The 21,189-nt window shown below is 43.9% G+C and overlaps 2 protein-coding genes across 7 annotated transcripts in view; one reads left to right on the top strand and one right to left on the bottom strand.

The window, feature by feature from the left end:
• Positions 1-21,189, top strand: part of NTAN1 (N-terminal asparagine amidase) — a 34,682-nt gene that overhangs the window by 7,216 nt on the left and 6,277 nt on the right. Inside the window, exons 5-12 of one of the 3 annotated variants that reach the window (XR_001160620.3) lie at positions 2,197-2,270; positions 3,572-3,625; positions 4,199-4,252; positions 5,250-5,347; positions 6,991-7,104; positions 7,487-7,798; positions 7,905-7,967; positions 13,716-13,843. Coding sequence is in view for 1 of the 3 variants with exons in the window: in XM_012790211.3 (XP_012645665.1) it covers positions 2,197-2,270; positions 3,572-3,625; positions 4,199-4,252; positions 5,250-5,347; positions 6,991-7,104; positions 7,487-7,669 (577 nt within the window). In the remaining 2 variants the exon portion in view is untranslated. Of the gene's footprint in view, positions 1-2,196; positions 2,271-3,571; positions 3,626-4,198; positions 4,253-5,249; positions 5,348-6,990; positions 7,105-7,486; positions 7,836-7,901; positions 7,968-13,715; positions 13,844-21,189 lie in introns of those variants that run through there. The other 2 variants (XR_001160619.3, XM_012790211.3) reach the window with 2 other exon arrangements.
• PDXDC1 (pyridoxal dependent decarboxylase domain containing 1) overlaps positions 2,674-21,189 on the bottom strand; it is a 54,641-nt gene continuing 36,125 nt past the window's right edge. For all 4 annotated transcript variants that reach the window (XM_075995154.1, XM_012790207.3, XM_075995155.1 and 1 more), the window contains 11 exons: positions 17,881-17,944; positions 17,316-17,410; positions 16,217-16,322; positions 13,984-14,155; positions 13,175-13,293; positions 12,824-12,945; positions 11,766-11,858; positions 11,593-11,689; positions 10,565-10,669; positions 9,871-10,088; positions 2,674-7,158 (listed from right to left, as the gene is read on the bottom strand). In XM_075995154.1, coding sequence (XP_075851269.1) covers positions 7,099-7,158; positions 9,871-10,088; positions 10,565-10,669; positions 11,593-11,689; positions 11,766-11,858; positions 12,824-12,945; positions 13,175-13,293; positions 13,984-14,155; positions 16,217-16,322; positions 17,316-17,410; positions 17,881-17,944 — 1,251 coding nt within the window. In that variant the 3' untranslated portion in view covers positions 2,674-7,098. The remainder of the gene's footprint in view (positions 7,159-9,870; positions 10,089-10,564; positions 10,670-11,592; positions 11,690-11,765; positions 11,859-12,823; positions 12,946-13,174; positions 13,294-13,983; positions 14,156-16,216; positions 16,323-17,315; positions 17,411-17,880; positions 17,945-21,189) is intronic.

Here is a 21,189-nt window from a genome sequence, read left to right as displayed (position 1 = left end):
AGCACAGAAACACCTGCGCCGAGGTGTCAGTTCTCTAAAGCGAGGAGACAGCACACGGCGTGGGGTGGTCGGTGGCGAAGGGGACGGTGGAGGGGATGGCTGGGGGGCGAGGGGCGCGGTTTGAAGTTTCAGCGCGTTTGTGGGTTGCCGAATGAGAGCTGTCCCCTACAGCATCAACGCCTGTCACCCCTCAGCGAGGCGTACGCTGCCGCCAGCTGACAGAGCCGGACACTGAGTGTAGGCGGAGTGACACAGCTATGGCGCAGGCCGGGCTGCCACAGCATGCTCACGCACCCGTCCCCTCACCTTGTCTGACCACTGTCACCTCTCTTTACGTAGACTGGGCCGGCACGGCACTCATTTTGCCTGTAGTGTGAGGTAGTCGTTGAGTGAACTCTTCAGTCACATGCAAATGCTTCGAATCCCAGGAGTCAAAAAAGAAAAAGCTTTGTCAGACTTTTGCTAGTGCAGTGCAGGTCAATTTTTTTTTTATTATTATTATTATTTCAATTTAAAATGTGAAGAGGGTGGAAAGTTTTTGTCACTGGATACACTCGGTAATGCTGAAGTGAGGGCTGTCAGCGTGCCGCCCCTGGACAGTGTTCGTTGTACCCAGAGCAGCTTGGTGAGGAGAAGGGGCTGGAAATCCAGTCACGCTCCCAGGAGAAGGGCTGTTTTGACTGATGAGCTAAGAATCCACCCCAATTTAAAAAAATTTTTTTTTTTTTTGAGACAGGGTGTCACTCTGTCACCCAGTACAGTGATGCCATCATAGCTCACTGCAACCTCCAACTCCTGGGCTCAAGTGATCCTCCTGCCTCACCCTTCCTGGTAGTTGGGACTACAGCTGTGCACCACCACACCCAGCTAATTTTTAAAACTACTTTTTGTAGAGTCGGGGTCTCGCTCTTGCCCAGGCTGGTTTTGAACTCCTGGCCTCAAGTGATCCTCCCACTTCTGCCTCCCAAAGTGTTAGGATTACAAGTGTGAGCCACTGTGCCTGGCCCAGTTTTTAAATTTAATTCTACTTCTGGCTGGGTCCATGCCACAGGCTGGGCTGGCTTCATGGGTATGTGACCCATGCAGTCACAAAATGGCATTTTTATTTTGCACTGGCCCCCGCAGGTTATGTCATCAGACCTGGCCAGAGGCCAGACTCCATGATTTTCAGAACACAATTGTTAGCTATTCCTGGTCTGTTCACAGCAGAGCTAACGTGGTCACTTTGGAAGTCAGAAGACAAACCTGGTGGCGAGCAAAGCCACAGCGGTAACTGCTCCCCTTCCTATTTAACCCGTTGCACTCGCTTTTTTCTCATTATCCACTTGACATTATCCACACTCGACATCCGAGTGCAAAGAGCTAATGTTTATTATGGGGCCGCCTGAGGCTGTGCCCTGTCCTGGGTACATAGAAGGTTCTGGTTCATTGCTCAGGAAGATTCTGTGTCCCAGCAGAAGGCAGCAAGCGATACGGCAGCACTGCCCAGCACCAGGTCCAGGTGGTTATGGGCTGTGAGAGGGGGGGAGTAGATGAGTGAGTGTGGGCAACTGGATTCAACAAACTTAGTTCCATTTTTTTCAGTCTCGGGACTCCTCAGAGCCTTGCTGTGCTGATGTGCAATGCGATTTCCAGGGTGGGGTGACAGTGGCAAGATCTCTCAAGCCTATTTGACTCTAAGAACACGTTTCTTCCCATCTTGCGGGGCTGATGTTCATCTGCTGCAGGGTTGATGAGCATGCGCGTCAGGAACAGCCCAGGACGCAGAGCACATCGAAAGAGGCAGCACACGGGACTGCCTACTTAAGGGGGGCGGGCTCTGAATTAGCAGATGTTCGCTCACTTCACGTCCCAGTCTCACACCCCAGTCCCTCTTAGGCCAGGATACTGAGGGTTTGGGGCACATCCCACTTGGGGCAGGCAGATGACACGACACAGCCATCGTGTGGCAGCACCACCTCTGGGTGCAGACACAGACCCACTCGGGCGTCAGGGCCCCTGGGGCAGGGTCCCCAGAAGCCTGCCGCTGGCCTTGGCAGGCACAGATGTTTCCACGAGTGCCGGGGCACAAAGAACACCCGGAAGGGCTGCTGTAGAGTGGGGGGGTTCACGGAAGCTGAGAATGAAAAGGTGGAACCAGTGTGCGCCGCTGGTGTGTTGCTCTGGCCTCTGACCACTGTCCCCTCTCTTCACCAGGCTGGAATTGCACCTCGTGGGAGGCTTCAGTGACGACAGGCAGTTGTCACAAAAACTTACTCATCAGCTTCTCAGTAAGTTCATTGTTTTTCCCCCATATCTGACAAAAATTTTTATCTATTTTTGCTTGCATTAAAAATCCTAACTAGCCGGGCGCAGTGGCTCACGCCTGTAGTCCCAGCTACTTGGGAGGCTGAGGTGGGAGGATGGTTGGAGCCCAGGAGTTCAAGGCTGCAGTGAGCTATGATGGCACCACTGCACTCCAACCTGGGTGACAGAGTGAGACCCTGTCTCAAAAAAGAAAAATCACAACTAGTACAAAACCTAAGAGGGGCACACCTGCTTGCAGCAATATAAAGAAACAGGACTGTTCAGCTTGGGATTTTACATGAAGACAGGATAGCCTAGAGCTAATTTCTAGGGGATAATAGGACGGGGACAAGATTTTCTTTTAAAATAGCAGTCAACACATTCCAGAATAGTAAATGCTCTGAACTTTATAAAAACAGAACCACCTGGCACTAATGATACCATTTTTTTCTCTATGATTAGCAAATATTTTCGAAACGAGAGAGAAAGAAAAAGACGTTGTGTGTTCTTTAACCACCAGCCAGTGAGGCAGGCGTACTCATGGTGCCGGAGAATACGCTGGTGCAGCCCGTTGGGAAACCAATTTGGTGTCTTGCCTTAAGTCTTTAAAAAGGTTTCATACCCCAGTAATTCCCCCTATGGGAATGTATTCTAAGAAAATAATCTTAAATGTGCACAGAAATCTATGCTCCCAAATTAGTAGGACATTATTTACAGTAGGAAATAATTATATCAGAATTATGCAGTCACTAAAAAGTAACACAGAGAGGTGTGAATTACATGGGAAAATATGTACAAAAAATCAGAATATAAAATTAAAATTATCTCTACAGTTTGAGCTCAGCTGGACACAAAAAAATATGGAAGAAAATACACTGAATAGCAACACTATTAGTATTGTGGGCATTAAAAACCAACTTCCTCATATTCTCTAATTTCCAAATCTTTTACAATGACCAGATTTTAACAGCCCTGATAATCAGGAAAAACAGGTTACTTGAAGAGTAAAAATCTTCTCTTCTGAACCTGTATGTCCCCCAAAACCTCTGAGCATGAAGAGACAAATGGGAAGACTGTGTCTCATCCGTCGGGCCTGGGGCTGACAGTGGCCATGGCTGGCAGCCAGGGTTCTGCAGTGCCAGCGCCCAGGGTCTGGCAGCGGCGCCAGGCTGTGGCCACGCAGGGAGCGCTCGGCCGGCTGCTGTCCCCTTGGCTGCTCGGAAGTGTGTTCTGCTAACTAGAGGAGGAACTTTTTTGACTTCCAGCTTTAAAATTCTAATTGCAGGTGAATTTGATGGACAAGAAGAGGACATTCACTTAGTGACATTATGTGTGACAGGTAAGTTCTGCCATTTTTCCCAGAAACCAGGCTGTGGGTTTCAGGACCGTTTTGCCCTCCGCCTTTCCAGCAGGACCTAGGACTAGGACATGAGTTGTAGAAGACACACTCAGCTTGTCGCTTGCTCTGCTGACTCCTATTTGGGCTTTTCCCATCGCTAGAATGGCCTTCCCCTCCTGGCCCACGTCCAGATCCTGCTCAGCCTCGGCTCCCATGCCGACTCCCTCGGGCACCTCACGTCTCCTTCCTGGGGGTTCTCAGAGGCCACTCTGTGCTCCCAGAAAGGAGAGGGCGCTGATCTCACAGAGGAGCTGCCACCTTGCGTGGCAGTCGTGGTGCATGGAGAAGTCGGGGAATGGAGGGGACTGACTTCTGCGTGTGGCAGTTTGTTCCGCGTGAACCTGCCTGTCCTGGGACTCGGCAGGAAAACAGGGCCACAGTCCCTTTCATTTTTCTGTCTTCCCCCTCTCCCTTTGCAATGAGGGCTCCTTCTTGGTCTTTACTGTACAAAACTCAAACAATTGTTTCGTATTTCTTTTAAATTGTATCTTAAAATTTTTTTTTATCTTGTAGAATTAAATGACCGAGAAGAAAATGAAAACCACTTTCCAGTAATTTATGGCATAGGTAAGTCAGCTCCTTGCAGGTTGGAGGCTTGGTCACACGTGGACAAGGCAGGCTCCAGTTCAAGTCTGATCTGGCCACCTAGTGACCCCGACTCTCTCAGCGGGTGATGGCCTGAGGTTCAGACCCTAGCTCCTCTGTTCAGTTGCCGTGAACCTTGGGCAGGTGGCTTCACTTTGTCTAACTTTTATCTACAAAATGCAAATGATGTACACACCCTAAGACTGCGAAGAGAAAACAAGGTCGCAAATGTAAAGCAGAGGCTGTGCCCTCCGCCGCCTGGCGGCTGAGTGTCAGGGGGCCGGGTGTGCTTTCCCCTATGGGGCGGGAGCGGGCATTTGAATCTTTTTATATTACTACACCAGGAACCAAGTACGGTTTTGATTAAGAACTAAGATCCTATAAAAAGAAAGTGGAAAATGATCAGGCTAAAGAAAACCTAGACCCCTCTTCCCTCCTGTCACAGCCCCTGGGACTCCTGAGGAGACAGCATGAAATATTTGCAGGGGGCTTCTACCCTATCTGTAATGTTTTGTTTGCTTAGCTGGATGGTAGGTACACAGGTGCTCATCATTTTCTCTCCGTGACTTTGTGTATGTGTAAAGCTCTAAATCATAAAAATTCAAACAAAAACACCAGCCTTTGCGGGGACCACTGCCTACCCTCCTGCTTCCAGCCACGCCCAAGCAGTGCGGAGCCCGGAGACGGCCACACATGCGCAGGGAGGACAGACTGCTCCCGTGGGGGCAGCTCTTGGTTTAGAACAAAGTTTTACCTAACCCAACTCAGGCCTGCAGCTGTTTGCACTGAGATGCACGGTGAGATGCACTGAGCTTGCATTTTCCCTTTCCAGGAAGGGGGAGCTGCAGCTAATTAGGAGCATTTTGCGCCATTTCCATTCTTTTCTCTGTCTCATAGGTATGGGGGTGGACATGGGAGACCATGTAGACTCTCCACTTTGGTCTTTTGTCAGTTCAAACTCATCCTGTTTCCCTCGCAGCTGTTAACGTTAAAACTGCGGAGATCTACAGAGCCGCCTTTCAAGACCGAGGTCCGGAGGAGGAGCTGCGTGCTGCACGGGCTTTAACAGGAGGACCGGTGAGTTTGAAATCATCTTTGAGTGAAGGAGTAAAAAAGGCATCAAATGCCAAAGCTTTAAGTTTTACAGATCTTAGAAATGAGAAGTTTAGGTCAGCCTCCTTAAAGCTGTAAATTATCAGGGACCATCCCCCCCTTAGAAGAGTAATGACCGTTTTTAGATCATAAGCTCCAGATCCCAGTTCTCGGCCTTACAAGGTGCAGCAGGAGGTATTTGTGAACCCACAGCATCCAGATCCAAATATAATAGGACGAACCTTTTTTCTTTGTAGCAACATTCCATAGAAAGTTCCTACAAAGAGAGGAGAGGTTTCTACCTCTCTGCACTTGGGACCATGCATTCTTTTGGGGCAAGTCATTTAAGAGCAATTTGCTGGAACAATTAACCCAAAAGAATGATCAAATCAGTTTTAAAGTCTGATTTCCTTAGGGTGCTTTTTGGTTAAATAACATGCTAATTTTAAAAGTTAGAAAAATAAAAACCCAGCCAAGTACAGTGGCTCATGCCTATAATCCCAGCACCTTTGGAGGCCGAGGAGGGAGGATCACTTGAGGCCAGGAATTTGAGATTAGCCTAGGCAACATAGCAAGACCCTGTCTGTCTCTACAAAAAATGGAAAAAATTAGCCAGGTGTGGTGGTAAGAGCCTGTAGTCCCAGCTACCCATGAGGTGAGGCAGGAGGATCGCTTGAGCCCAGGAATTTGAGGTTGCAGTGAGCTAGGATAATGCCCCTGCACTCCAGCCTAGGGGACAGAGCAAGACTCTGTCTCAAAAAAAAAAGAAAAGAAAAGGAAAACCTAAGACTCAACATGCCTCTTGAGGAATGGGTGAAAGAATTCTTTTAAAATGCTCAAAATGTGAAAAAATAGAAGTCATATTCTGTGCACCCAAAAGAAATCTGCTCATTTATGAAATGCTGACATTTGTATTGGAAAATGTGTTTGGATTTAGAATGATTTGTTTTGCCAACACTGTAACCTTTTCAGGATTCTTCTTGTAATTTCTCAAGTAGCATAATGGCCTTAATGTAGTTAACGTTCAGAACATAGTTCAGTCTCAGTGACCACAGTTGCATATTGCTGGGTAAGCTGGAACCTGCCATCAGCAAATTTGGGAATTCAGGGAGTTGATCGTTTGGCAAGGTAGCTTTTTTAACAAGTTGGCTTTTCCTTTCTTTTGATGAGGCAGCAGGCATTGTGTGCTTTTAAATTGCAAGGTAATTAGTTGCTTTTGGTATAAATAATAAGGCAATGTTTTATGTAGCAATGAAGAGCATGGTCTTTCGTCAGCGACACCTGGTTTGAGGCTCAGCTCTGAGGTTTACTGGACACGTGACCTGGGAAATGTGCCCTGTCCCTCTGAGTCAAGTTTTCACCCCAATTGGGAAAAAATGCCACCTTCTTGCAGGATTGTTGTGGGACCAAACACAATAACGTATGTTACCCACAGAGCGCAGCAGCAGACACATTGGAAGTGTTCAGTAGGTGGCAGCTTTTGTTGTTGTTCAAGACAAAATCTTTAAGAAGCTTATCATCCAGATAAATGCCTTAAATACTAGACTACACTGGAGCTTGCATTAATGGTAGGGTTTGAGGAGTGGGTAGTAACATTCCTTAACTTCTATCCTTGAAATGTTCTTTAGATGATTAGCATCTACGATGCAAAGACAGAACAACTTCGCATAGAACCGTTTTCCTGGGTGCCATTTCCACATGTGGATTTCTGGTTGCAGCAAGATGATAAGCAAATACTAGAGGTGAGAATTTACAGGTTGGGTAAGTCTTACATCTCTGGACCCTGGTTTCCCCATCTGTAAGAAAAAAAAGGGTTTAGACTGGATAATATCTGCCTCTCCTAAGTGGGTAGTATTTGTTTTTTGAATGCCATTGCCAGAGCCCATTGAACTTATGTGTTAATTGGGGATGAGTAGTGTCCTGAATAGACATGTGTACAGGTGAAGAGTAAATAATCAACTGCCTTTTTCTCATTAACCTGGTATACCTCATTCTTATTTTACTATATATATATTTCTTTCCTTACTATATATATATAGTGATCTGAGAACACTTTGACATCTTTATCAAAGTAAGGAATAGCAAGGTGACTCTTCTCTCCTGCCCCTAATCTTGTTTTTTCAGAACTTTTCCACTTCACCTTTGGCCGAGCCCCCCCACTTTGTTGAACATATTAGATCTACCTTGATGTTTTTAAAAAAATACCCATCTCCAACTAACACACTGTTTCCTGGAAATAAAGCTCTACTCTACAAAAAAAATGAAGATGGTGGCTTATGGGAAAAGATCTCTTCTCCAGGAAGCTAAAAATAGGAATTATCAGATAAAGCAACTTTTTGGCATGACAAAGACCACTGGTAGGGACTGGAAGGAATATGGATTTGGAACCTACATCCCTTGAGTCTTAGGTCTCCTTCCTTACTTGGTGTCTTTCAGGTAACTTTCAAAATAAAATCTTATTTTGGCAAAGGCATTTGTTTAGATTTACTTTTTGCTTTACTAAAAAAAGTTGATGTCCAGCCTTTTCTTTTTTGGTCAGTAGTAACGGGCAGAGGAGAACCTACCTGTCTCACTGGTCTATAAGCAACTATTTTCAAATACTTAGGTAAGTGTTTCTAATTCTACTAAATTAGTGAATAAAGTAAAAGTTGTAATTGAGTTTGTTTGAAACAATATTTAAAATTCAGTGAGAATTTATATATCTTAGAGATGTGTTTTTGTCCCTAGAGTATTTTAGAAGCTTCAAATCCAAAACAACTCTTTCTAGATAGATGAAAGTTTCAGAAAGAAAAACAGGCTTTGATCTCACTGTTGTCCAATATAATTATCTCTAAAATAGATCATCTCAGACTTATACAAAGCCACTGATAAATCTGTTCTTATAAGGTCATTAAAATGTCAAAATTGTGGTAATTATGCACTTAATATTTTCAGAAACCTTTTGTTTTTCTAAAGTTGCTATCTATTATAAAAGGAAATCACCATGCCCAATTAATAGTAAGATTTATAAACTGAATTCACTGGTAACAATTTCAAGAACCTTTATTGAAACCAACATTCAAATAGTATCTCAAGGGTGAAATGTTTCAGCAAAACCAATTTAACAATTCCAAATATATAAAAACATTTAAAAATTAATCTTGTTAAAGTTGATAATTTACCCCTCCCCCATTTTATCTGTTATACTTCATTGCACCAAATAAACAGGGAAGACTTTGTTTAATCGTCTTTAAAAAAGGAAAACTGCATTTTGACAAGTGCCAAAAATCACATCAAATCAGAATGTAATTATAGGCTTAACATGGTATAACTAAGGCTTCCAATATTACAGGTCCACAAACCCAGTATAAATTCCCCGCCATTTTAACATCTCCCATAGCTTGACTTTGTTGGACTAAAAGGCACAGGGGCCATTAGGATAAATGAAGTGATGCAGTACTTTGGAAAAGTAGAAACGGGCAGTAATTAAGAGCTTATAACAATAATCAGCAAGTAGTCTGGCTTGATCAGCCCGAGAACAATTACTCTTCTGGTTCTTTTCTGAGCTGAGCCCTAGGGGTGAGCTGCTAGTGGAGCAGAAGCCACAGAGGCTTCAGTTCGACGTGGGACAGGTCAAAGGTACATTTTAGAACTTAAACCTAAGTAGGTGCTACACAACATATTTAATAGTAGGCTCTTAAGGGTAGCCTCTATCAGGTTTTCAGATATTAAACATAGAAATAAGCAGTCTGTACTTGTGTGCCAATTTAAAAGCCAGTATTTAAAAATATACATATATATGGTCAGGAAGAGACGTTACAGTTGCTCTTAATAAATTTGTTTCCAAAGAGTATATAAAGGGAGAAATGGATTTATGGCAGAGGACAGTCCCAGACAGAAACTTTGCCACAGCTCAAGTGGACACAGTCCTTATGTCTTCAGGAAGAGCAGCAGCTGGGCGTAGCAGGTGAGAGCTTCTGCCACTCTTATTTACAATCCAGAGGAAACCCATTCTCCTTTAAGCCCAACAGTCCAGGTGTGTACTAAGGACCAACTGAAACAGATGGCAAAGAGCGCTGGCCGGCTGGCTCACCCCGCCAAAGTACAGCGGAGAACCCAGAGAGCTCTAACAAAAGCTGTTTTAACAAAAGGTTATTATTTGCAACCAAAAAACTCATTATGTGTACATTTAGAAAGATAAGAGCAAGTGTTTCAAGTGGCAGGCACTTGAAATTCTAAGTGTTTACGGCAACTTGGGGGAAAAATGGTATCATTACAGCTGAGTAGGACGGAAACAATAGTTATTGGTTGTTCTACATACACATAAAATTAGACAGAATGATTGCCCTCCTAGAAAGCCTGGCTTTCAGGCACATATTTGTGCAAAATCCCAGTTAAGCACAAATAGCAGTAACTTAGTGTGTGGCACAGTTCACATTTTCAATACAACTTCATCTTCCCTGAAACAACATTCAGTACAGTCTCAAACCAGACACTGAGTTTTATCTTAAGCTCTCCGGTTCTTCTACCTGTGGGCAGCCATCTTCTGGGCACTGGGCCGCAGTCTGGTCGGCCTTCTCTGGGATGGGAGCCCCTGGGTGTCCCTCAGGGCTGCTGGCCTCTACAGTGATGTGCTCTGGCCCACAGGACAGGTGCTCCACCTTTTCTAAGTCTTCAATGTGACTGACTGAGCTCGTCTCACTCAAAGCATCCGAACCTCTCAGGGACCTTTTAAAAGGCTTCTGGCCTAAGGGAAGAACAGAGAGCGCTGAAAGCTTGGTGGCAACACTTCTGTGACAAGCAACTACCGTAACAATAACTGCTTTAGTAGAAATCCCTGGAATTGCTGGCTCTGAGGCAGTCTAGGAGAGAACTGAAAGCTGCTATTCTGACACCAACATGCTTCCCAGACTGGGAACTTCCGAGGCCAATCCTAGGAAATCCTCAGGAGGATAAACACCACGGTTAAAATAATGCCATCTCTCCAGACCCTTGGGGTGCTAACCAAGGTCATAAACCCCAGGCTACTGAAATGGTTATTTAAATAGACAGTAATATTTGGTCTTAAGAGAAAGAGGTCTTTGAGTTAAAGAACCCAGGAAACAAAACAGTGCAAGTAACAGCAAATGGGGGGAAACTCTTACATGCTGCAAAGGGCTATTTTCCTAAGAGAAATACTACTGGTTTTCTTTAGTGTTAATGAACTCAATCGTGAAGATGTACCTGGAAGTCTCGGTTTCGTGCGAATGCTTGAGGGGGTTGCAGGCGGTGTTACTCCCGCACCCTGTGCTTTGTAGACGTAGATGGGTTCTGTGGACTCCAGAGAGCCTACGGGAAAAGGAAGGAGAGGGGTGGGCAGAAGCTTCTGGCACAGGCTGCCCTGGGAGATGCCGCCTGCTCTCACACAGCCTTGTTCCCCAACAAGCTTCTTCCAGCCATCCAGCTGGCCACAGCCTGGTGAAGACTTGGGCACTTTTGAAACATGCCAAGGACTATAGAAAGTCATCTTGGCTCTCAAGCCCCAGCCCTGCCAAGTCTCCTGAGTACTGTGAACAGTGAGCCAGCAGTGTGGCACAAGCGTGCCTGGCGAACCAGGCCCAACTGGCAAATGTACTTTAGCAATGAGAAACGGATGTCTCTTTACTAAAAGCTGAGGCTTGGGAGATTAAAAATCAGATTATCTTTTGCTTTCATGACAATGTAGTCATCACTTCCTGGGGAGGGAACAAAGGCAGAAACCGTGGGTTTAGGAAATTATTTCCTTGGTAGAACAGGAAAGGAGGAATCACTAATATCTTCCTCAAACTCCAGCAACTGGTAATACTTGCTGGTTGCCTGGTTTAAAATGAAATGTCCCAGTGCTACATACTACAGTCTTTGAATTTCCCCTTTCAAAAGCAGCCCTTTGCTGGGGAAAAACAATAAGGACTACAAGGAATATTAACCTTGAACTAAATTGTCCAAGACACAATACCTTGAGAGTCTGAACAGCTGAATTCACTGGATTCAAGGAAGAGAAGTGTGCTTGGAGTAGGGAATGGGTATGTGCTTTCGTACTATTTCAGCTGTCAGGGCAGGAGGAGGATGACAGCAGCAGGGACAGACCTCATGGCCTTGGATTCCTGACACAGTGCCAGTGATAAAGAACTGGAACTCTAAAGGGCTACTTGGCATGGGCTGCACTGGAACCCAAGGGCCTTGGTCAAAACTCTCAAGGTAAATGAGATTTGGTGGCAGCCAGTTAGTCATACCTGCTGTTAAGTTAAAAGTTCTTCCCTTCTGCAAAGCTTGTACTGGAGAAAACCAATTCAGCACAGAGCCCACTACAGGTATCTGCCGCAACACTCCCTGCAAAACAAACCAGTGCTCAGGAGCATCCTGTTGAGTCCCACTCCCAGCCAGGAAGTCCCATCAGTAGCCTCACCTCTTCCATGAGTCGTTCCTCATTTGCCTTCTGCAGCTCAACCTGAGCTTCCTGAATTCCTTTCCGAACAACTTCGGTCATGTTTTCCAGAAGCTGTGTTAGGACCAGGAAAGGTATTACTTGTCTAAGCTTCTTGCCCAGGGCCTAGAAGAACTAGTAACACAGCACTGGGGACATTCTTCAAAAGTCTGTCAGTAAATAGAATCCTGCATTTAAACGCCAATGTAAAAATAAAATAGAAAATCAAATAGAAGAGGATAAAATGCTCATGGAGGCCTGGGCAGACATATCTTGGGGACCAGCTTCATTTGCCAAACAACAGAGAAGCAATAACTACTTATAACCTCAATGTCATATCCATACAAAACAAACATGCTGCTCAACATTCATGAAGACAAAATCAGAATATAGTCAGGTTTGGGAGAAACCTCAAGCAGCCCACCTAAGAACAAATAAAGCTGGCTCCTCTGCCTCATTCCAAACTTCCTTCTCTTCCCCACTCTGCCAAAAGTGAATCACCTGACATGTGTTTCTATCTCCTCTCAGACCAGTCTTACTATGGTCCCTTTCCTTTCCTTTGGAGTGATTTCTAGGGAATTATCTGCTTAGGAGAACATTCTTTAATCCTTGGAGCCAGTGCTCCCTGCCAACTGACCAAAAGAAGCAGATCTACTTATTACTGGCGGGAAGTCCTGTAATCAGAAACACCGTCTCAATCACCCTCAGGACCCAGCTCCAATTAGTCTTCCCTGACCTTGGCAGGCAGAGGTGAACGTGTCTTCTTGAATGCTCAGCTACCCTGACCCATATTCCACAGCACTGACATGCGTGTTACATGTATCTCTTCCCCACACTGGCTTGTGAGCTCGCTGAGGGTAGGGGCTATGTCAAACCCACCAGGCATTCCTGATGCCTGGCTCAATGCCTAGCTCACCGGAAACATTTATAAACTTTTTGGGAAAGAATGAATGGACATCCCTAAGGGTGTCTTTTCTGTGACCCCTGCTAATTTTAACAAAACCCAGAAAAGGGTCAAAACACTGAATACTTTTACAGACCCTTGAGTTTTCCTCAATTTCCCGCGCTGTGACTACAATGGTCTCCACAAGCTCAGAAATGTCTGTGTCGTCACTCGTCATGCCAATGTAAAGACAGCTCTTCATACTTTTATATTCAGGGCCTGTAGGAAGAAACAATAGACAAACTTGGTTTCCAGGTCCTCTGTTGTGAGACACAGCCCACTTTCCTGCACAATAGCATGCCCACACAAAACCCCTGCCAAGCTGGAAGAACCACACCTTCTACCTAGAACTAAACCAGTTTCCTCCAAATATATCAAACCCATTTTCCTTGAAGCCAGTTAGAAAATGTCCTTCCAAAGGTCACAGTTGCTTTATAAAAATAATTACCCATTTTAAATGTAAGGTCAGATTCCAGTTCATTTAACTTTTTCAGGAGTCCAGCATGGATTTTTTCCCCTTCAGGATCTGATTTCAAACTGCTCTTATCATCATTAGCATGTTCATACCTATAAACAATATCAAACATCATTTCAATCTAAAAGATGAAATGTCTTTCCAGACACAGGATTACAGGAGTATAAAGTACAGAGATTATCAAGACTATGGAATGAGACATGGGTAAAAGAGCTACTGATAGTGTCTCAAGACCAAAAACTTTCAAGAATGTCACAGGAAAGCCTAAGTCTCAGGTCTGTGAACATGAGAGAGGCAAGGTCTGAAAGTTTCATCAGTTGCAATAAAAAGATACTTGACTCATCTTTACAAGAGCTGGAAAGCAGCCATAGGACGGCACACACTGAACTAGAGAGGACTGGAATTTTCTCTCCTTGGGGAATTGGAGTTTTTTCCTTACTGATTTGTAATGGTCTGTATACCCTGGAGAGTAACCATTTGTCTGTTAAATATACCCATCTATATCTTTTCCTAGGTACTTGAGAACTGGCCCATAAAGACAACATACAGCAATTCTGACCTCACGGAGCACACTGGGGGCCAAGTCATCTGCCTGCACTGTGCTACTGTAAATGCCCAGAAAATCCAGTTGAATTTTCATTAGTAAGTACACATTTCATTAGACAAGTATACAAGTGACTACACAGATTCCTCCTGGATTTCTAAGCTGGTTCACAAAATGATCCACCCATGTTCGTTATGCAGCAAAGTCTCTAATAGCAATTGGCAAGCTAAAACTTTACCTGACAACCCCTATTCCAGGCCAGTTAGGGTCGTCAACATATAAGAGACCTGCCGTTCCTTCCACTTCCTGCTTGAACTCTTCTCGCAGCTGCAGTGTACAGCTCAGGACTGGCAGCTTGCTTTGTATGCAGGCTACAAGCTGATCCACATCCTCTCCTCGGGTTCCTAAAACTGAAGATGTTCACAGAGTGTTAGAGAAACACTTACAGGATGGCTAATGAGAGAGCAGGGTGCCCCTTCCACTACTGGGAAAGGTAAGAGCTCCAGGTATATCTAATTAGCTGAAACTGAGGACTTTGTTTTCCTCATTTTTTTTTTTTTTGAGACAGAGTCTCGCTTTGTTGCCTAGGCTAGAGTGAGTGCCGTGGCGTCAGAGCTCACAGCAACCGCAAACTCCTGGGCTCAAGCAATCCTTCTGCCTCAGCCTCCCGAGTAGCTGGGACTACAGGCATGCGCCACCATGCCCGGCTAATTATATATATATATATTAGTTGGCCAATTAATTTCTTTCTATTTTTATAGTAGAGATGGGGTCTCGCTCTTGCTCAGGCTGGTTTTGAACTCCTGACCTCGAGCAATCCGCCCGCCTCAGCCTCCCAAACTGCTAGGATTACAGGTGTGAGCCACTGTACCCAGCCTGTACTTTTAAAAGCCACTCAACCCAGATATGGAAGAATCAGGTGTTAAAGATTAACATAGCCGCTGTTCCAGGTGTAGAAGTTTTTCTTTCATAAAAATATTTGATATACAATGAAATATTCCAATGTAGAAATCAGACTTTTCTCACAGAAAGCCTGCTTCAAGCAGGTTATAAACATCATACTCCAGATTCTCTCTTTACGTGATTACAATGAGAGAGAAAAGTATCTTGGTGGTTTGTGCCCCCACATGAGAAGGGCAGGGAGATGGTGACAGCACCAAGTCACTTCAAGGTCAGTCCTTGAGATGTCTCAGGGCTCCAACAGCTTGGCTACCTCACTTCCCTGGTGTCGACAGCCTGATTTTCCAGTTTCAAAGACTAAACTTCTAGGGCAATCTTCACGATGGCTAAGAAAATGCCTGCACTTTCTTATTTTGATGTCTTTGAGAAAACATCTTCCCCAAAATATTGAAAACAGCTTATGAAAAACCACATTTTCTCAAAATGTTGAAGTAATTTTGCAAAAAAAGCACAACCAAATACTTAATATCTCTTTTTTCAGATTGTTTTTAAGTGCTTATTATGATATGCCAAGCACACCTAAGGCATTTCATACACATGATTGCATTTCAGTCTGCACATCACTACCATGGTGTGGTGGGGAACAGGTCTGGAGATCAAGAAACTTGAACCCACAGGTATGAGGTGAAAGAAGAGGACATGTACTTAGGACTTTCTGTCATAGGAATCCACATACTTTCAGCTATACTGCTTTCTCAAATGTCTAAAATGGTGGTTTCTCAACTTTCACTGGCCTATTAGAATCACCAGGGGACCTTTTAAAAACACAGATCTCGGCCGGGCGCGGTGGCTCACGCCTGTAATCCTAGCTCTTGGGAGGCCGAGGCGGGCGGATTGCTCAAGGTCAGGAGTTCAAAACCAGCCTGAGCAAGAGCGAGACCCCGTCTCTACTACAAATAGAAAGAAATTAATTGGCCAACTGATATATATATAAAAAATTAACCGGGCATGGTGGCGCATGCCTGTAGTCCCAGCTACCCAGGAGGCTGAGGCAGAAGGATCACTCGAGCCCAGGAGTTTGAGGTTGCTGTGAGCTAGGCTGACGCCACGGCACTCACTCTAGCCTGGGCAACAAAGCGAGACTCTGTCTCAAAAAAAAAAAAAAAAAAAAAAAACACAGATCTCCAGGCTTTGTTCTAGATCAAGGAAATCAAGCATCTCTGTAGGTGGGGCAGCTGTTGGTAGTTTTAACACTCCACAGGTGACTCTACTGTGCAGTCAGGAGTGAGAACCATTGGAATAGGATCCTAAAACAAGGATCCTAAAACCAAGGATCCTAAAACATCAAAATATAGGAATTCAAGTGACTTCAGAAGTCTCAGTCTAATTCTGAGAAGTTACACTGGAATGCTAGTCTACCTAAATTTAGCCCCAAAGAAAACAAAAAGCCCCTCTTTTTGGAGATGCTGGTAACTACAGAGCAGGACATTACAAGGGAAATGCCTGGACTTTAACATACCGATAACTGTTTGTCCCCAGAACGAAAGTGAGGAAAATCTGGGACTAGTTACCTGCTGCTGTCATCAAAGGGCTGAAGCGCACACATGTGCCCTCAACTTCCAGATCCATGACAGTGAGGCCACTCGCAGGCACCAGCTGTTTCAGCTGTTCTCCCAGCTGCAGGGAAAGGACAGAGTGAATATGCTCCTGCAACGAAGGCATCAAATGTCTTCAAGACCTACCCTCACCCACGCAGCCTTAGACCAAAGAGGCTCCTCTTTTGATTGTCTTTGAATATTTATAGAAACTTCTTTTTAAAAACAGTAAATTTTACATTTTTCTTACTAATAAAAATAAGTTCATTGTAGGAAAATCTAGGAAATGTATTTAAAGCAAAAGAAGAAAATAATTACCCACAATACACCATTCAGAAACACCCACTACTGACACTTGGCATACTCCCCCCAGTCTTTTCTCTATGAGTGGAGTGAGTATATGTTTTGTCATCATAAAACATGATATTCTACACTGTTTAGTAACCTGCATTTTCCCACTTGATTTATGGTAACCATTTCTTTCTACCTTAAATATTCAGCTTCATGGTTTACAATGGCTGTTTTGAACTCCAATGCATGGATGCACTATAACTTATTCACCAAGCACCTATGTTGGGCACGTCCAATGTGCTAGGACTGACATTGTTGTGGTGAACATCCTTTCACTGTTTGGGACATTCTTTACACTAAAATCCTAGAGGTACTTTTTCAGTGTCGAAAGAGCTGCCGAAGCATAAGTGCTTGACCCACACTGCCAGCCTGCCAAAAGTACTCAGCGGTCTCTGGCCTGTGCGCCTCCTGAGAGTGCTGTAAATACTCCCCACAACTCCAGAGCAGCTGCGCTATAGTTCACGCTTTGCATGTTGTTTTACAACCTTACAAGGCAACAAGGAAATGGTCACATAAGGGAACGATGCTAAAAGGACTTGCCAGAGGTGACACAGTAGGTCAAGCACTGATCCAATTTGTAACAGAATCCCAGAACAAGCCCAGCACCTTCAAGGAGGCTCCCTCCTGAGGCTGATTTCCCACACACAACCACGTTACCCCCACTATCAGGGCAGGCGGTGATGCTCCAGATATAAAAGAAAAAGGAGATGACTTTCTTTCTTACCCAGCGATTCAACACGTCACAGGAGTGTCTCTCCCGGCCGACTGTTGAAGGTGCCATGTTGGGTGCCAGGATAGCTTTAAATACCGGGTCTGACGCTAAAACACAGAAAGAGGAGTCACTCCCAGAAACTCAGCTAACCAAAACAAACATCCTACCAATCTCATTTCACTAATCCCAATATTAACGCAAGGGAATAGTCTCATGTATTACAGAAACCAAATGGGACATTTTTTAAAAATGGAGCTTCCTGGGTCCAATCTACTGAATCAAAATATGTGGGAAACAGGGCCTAAAAATCCATATCTTCAAATGACTCTTTCTCAACCACTCCAGCACTGGCCCAGGGACTGGCATTTGGGATCCACTGGTTTAATCACAGCAAACTATCAGCAAAATGCTAAAACATTCAGGACTGAAGTTCTTGTAAATATTATTAAATTTTTCTGAAATGATGACTGATAATTTTAGCAATAAAGATATTTTAGACTATTTAATTTGAAATGGTATAAAATTCAAAGCCCTTAATTACAGATATGAAAATAATCCTCTTTTAAAAATCAAATACCTGAGCCTATTAATTCCTGGAAAAATCTGAACACCACTACTGGAGAACTGAGTTCATCTTCCACCTGCAAAAATGGAAGTCTGGTATTACCAAGTAATATTAAATTCCACACATCTACAAAATGAAATAGTGAGTTTGAAAAATAGGCTAGAGATGCTCTATTTTGTAAATAACACATTAAAAAATTCAAAGGTTAATTTCAATTGCTAGACAAACAAAAATCAAGGGTTTAGTAAAATTCCTAGAAATTATGAACCAGCCCTCTGAGTACACTGTCATTTATAAGATATTTGACACTAGTACATTAAAATAATAATTTTAATAATAATGGATAAACACAGGTCTAACATTAAAGATCAAAACAAGGTAAGAAGAAAGTAGAACTAGAATCAGTGTTGAGAGAGCTAATGCTTTCAAGAATCCCAGAATTTCTGCAGGATTTACTAGAACTTTTTATACTTGGGGGGAGGGGGTAACAAGTACTTTCTTCTCACCTTATAAAACTTTTGGAACAGTATGCAAGTCCTACAGGCAATGTAGATAACCACAGTCTAGAACTGTATTTATTTTCTAAATATATGTACTTATATTTAGTTATTTATATTCAGTACTTATTATTCAAGAAAGAGATCAGATGACTTCATTAACAGGTTTCATAGCAGGTGAAAATGTGCACTGCACTAGGATAATCCGGCACTAAGCTGATGCATCCATAGAACAAATGTACAGTCAGCCCTCAGCTTCATCCTGGGTCGGGGTGCACAGGAGCAGCAATATCCTCAGCAGGCTGTGGTATTTTCTGGGGGTGTGGGTGGTGCTGGGGGAGATCTCTAAGCATTCAGCCACTCCAGCACTCTAACTCTAGTCACAAAACTTATGTTCCAAGGCTCCCGGCATGGGGACTCATTAGCAGGGCCACAACAGGAAATGCTCACTTAGAAAGACAGGAAGTAGTTGGCCCAAGATTTTTTCTGGTAATTTTTCAAAGGACTGTGTGGATGTGATTCAAACCAAGTAGAATTTGTATTCAAATCTGCCAATTATTTATTGAGCCAGTTCCTGTGCTAAAAGCTTTCACATCTATCATCTCCTTTAACTTTCACATAAACAAAACTATAAATACTTTCAAAGGTACAGGGGCTTAATATTTAAATATAATGGAGTAAAGCCCATTAAGCAAGTAGGAACAAAAAAGATGACAAAATAATCCACCCACTCCCCCATCCTCAGTTATGAGAAGGCACAATGATTTGAGGGCCAAGACTTGTATGTATATTATGATCCTCTTTTCTTTCTTTGACCTCAGTGGGTCTCAAATGTCAGTGTGCATAAGAAATACTACACAGGGTTATATACATCTACTTCTGGTTCTAGCAGCATGGTAGACTGAGCTAATACCAAAGGTATCAATTCTAAATCCTCAAAATGCTATATTAAATATAACCAAATATGACCAAAAAAAGGTTAAACCATTGCTAGGCTCACAGAAAAAGGATGAATCCAGAAAGAAGAGAAAAGAGAAAGACAAATTGTAAGCTGAGCTGCATGTCTGGGGCCTGGCACTTGGCTTTCATGGCTTGGGTCTTAGGTATTTTTTTTGAGACAGTGTCTCGATCTATTGCCCAGGCTAGAGTACAGTGGCATCATTATAGCTCACAGTAACCTCAAACTCTTGGGCTCACTCAATCCTCCTGCCTTGCTGTAGCTGGGACTACAGGCATTCGCCACCACACCCAGCCAGGTTTTCTAATTTTTATAGAGATGGGGGGGTCTCACCATGGTCGCTCAGGCTGGTCTTGAACTCTTGACTTCAAACAATCCTCCCACCTCTGCCTCCGACAATGCCAGGATTATGACATGAGTCACTACACCTGGCAGGGTCTTGGGTTTTAAGGCCCATATGAGGGACAGTAGTGAGTCTGCATAAAACCTTTATGAAGCTTCTATTGGCAAAAATGTCAACAAATATGATTTCAGATAGTACTAAGTACAATGAAGAAGGAAAAAACTCAGGGGATAGAAAATGATGGATGGTAGTGGGAAGTTATCTTAGGTTGGTCAGGAAAGATGAGATTTGAACTAAGATCTGAAAGAAATCAGCCATAAGAAGAACTGGGGTGAGGGGGAAGAGTATTTCTAGGCAGAGGGAACAGCATGTACACAGGAGACTACTGTGAGGGTTAAACAAAATAATGCATGTAAGGTATTTAGCACCATGTGTGGTATCTAGTAAGCATTCACAAGCAGCAGCTGCAGTGGTGATGATGATGATGGGCCACAGTGCCTCTTGGTATCTGCCAGTTACCACATCCTCTAATGAAATAAGCAGCCATTGGAAGCGACAGAGCAGGGTTTATGCGTGGGCCATCTGTGGCCTTACAAAGAAGCTCCAAAACAACTGGTGATTAACTAATGCCGTCGGATCCCCCCCCATTTGAAAATGAGGGAGTATCAAGGAGGTAAGGAAGAGTCGAGGTAAGGGGCTCAGCAAGGCAGGGACAGGCAATGCATCCAGGCCCAGCACTGCCTTGATTCCCAACAGCCTGCTCAATCTAGTCCATAATTTGGGTCTCTTTGTTTGAAATCAGAGGAGTCCAACCAACACACTTTCATTTGACAGCTGAGCTCATGAGCTCAGGAGGTTAGAAAATGCCTTGGTGTCAAAAGCCCACCCCTGTGGCATCTCTGAGAGTAGAACCCAAGCCTTATGGTTTATATTCCTCCCTTCTGCTTCCCCAATGGCCTACCTCCTTGTCCAAGGTTCCCTCAGCTAGAACTTGGGTCAAATGGCCACAGGCTCCATCTCAGAAGGCAACGCAGAGTAGCTACCACCCTTAAACCAAACCACTTTCTAAAATAGAAATAAACTGTACTAACTTAACACATTAACTGCCATGTGAGTTGTATTTAATACGTGCTGGTTTTGAGCCCAGAGCCTTGTGAAGCATATGAAACTCACATGTCTCTTCAACCTGGGTACTGCGAGAACTTATTTTTCAAGTTGCATGTAACTCACACATAGAAAACAATAAAAAATAACAAATTTTTCATTAAATTAGAAAGGATTATTTTGTTTTCAAAGTTTTTATTCTATTTTTGTAATAAAACACTGTGGCCCCAAGGAAAAAAACTTTTTTTTTTTTTGAGACAGAGTCTCACTTTGTTGCCCAGGCTAGAGTGAGTGCTGTGGTGTCAGCCTCGCTCACAGCAACCTCAAACTCTTGGGCTCAAGCAATCCTCCTGTCTCAGCCTCCCCAGCAGCTGGGACTACAGGCATGCACCACCATGCCCGGCTAATTTTATATATAT

Source organism: Microcebus murinus, chromosome 19 (assembly GCF_040939455.1).
Source record: "Microcebus murinus isolate Inina chromosome 19, M.murinus_Inina_mat1.0, whole genome shotgun sequence".
NCBI classification, from domain to species: Eukaryota; Metazoa; Chordata; class Mammalia; order Primates; family Cheirogaleidae; genus Microcebus; species Microcebus murinus.
Note: the sequence above shows the minus strand (reverse complement) of the source record. Positions and strands in the feature narration are given on the sequence as shown.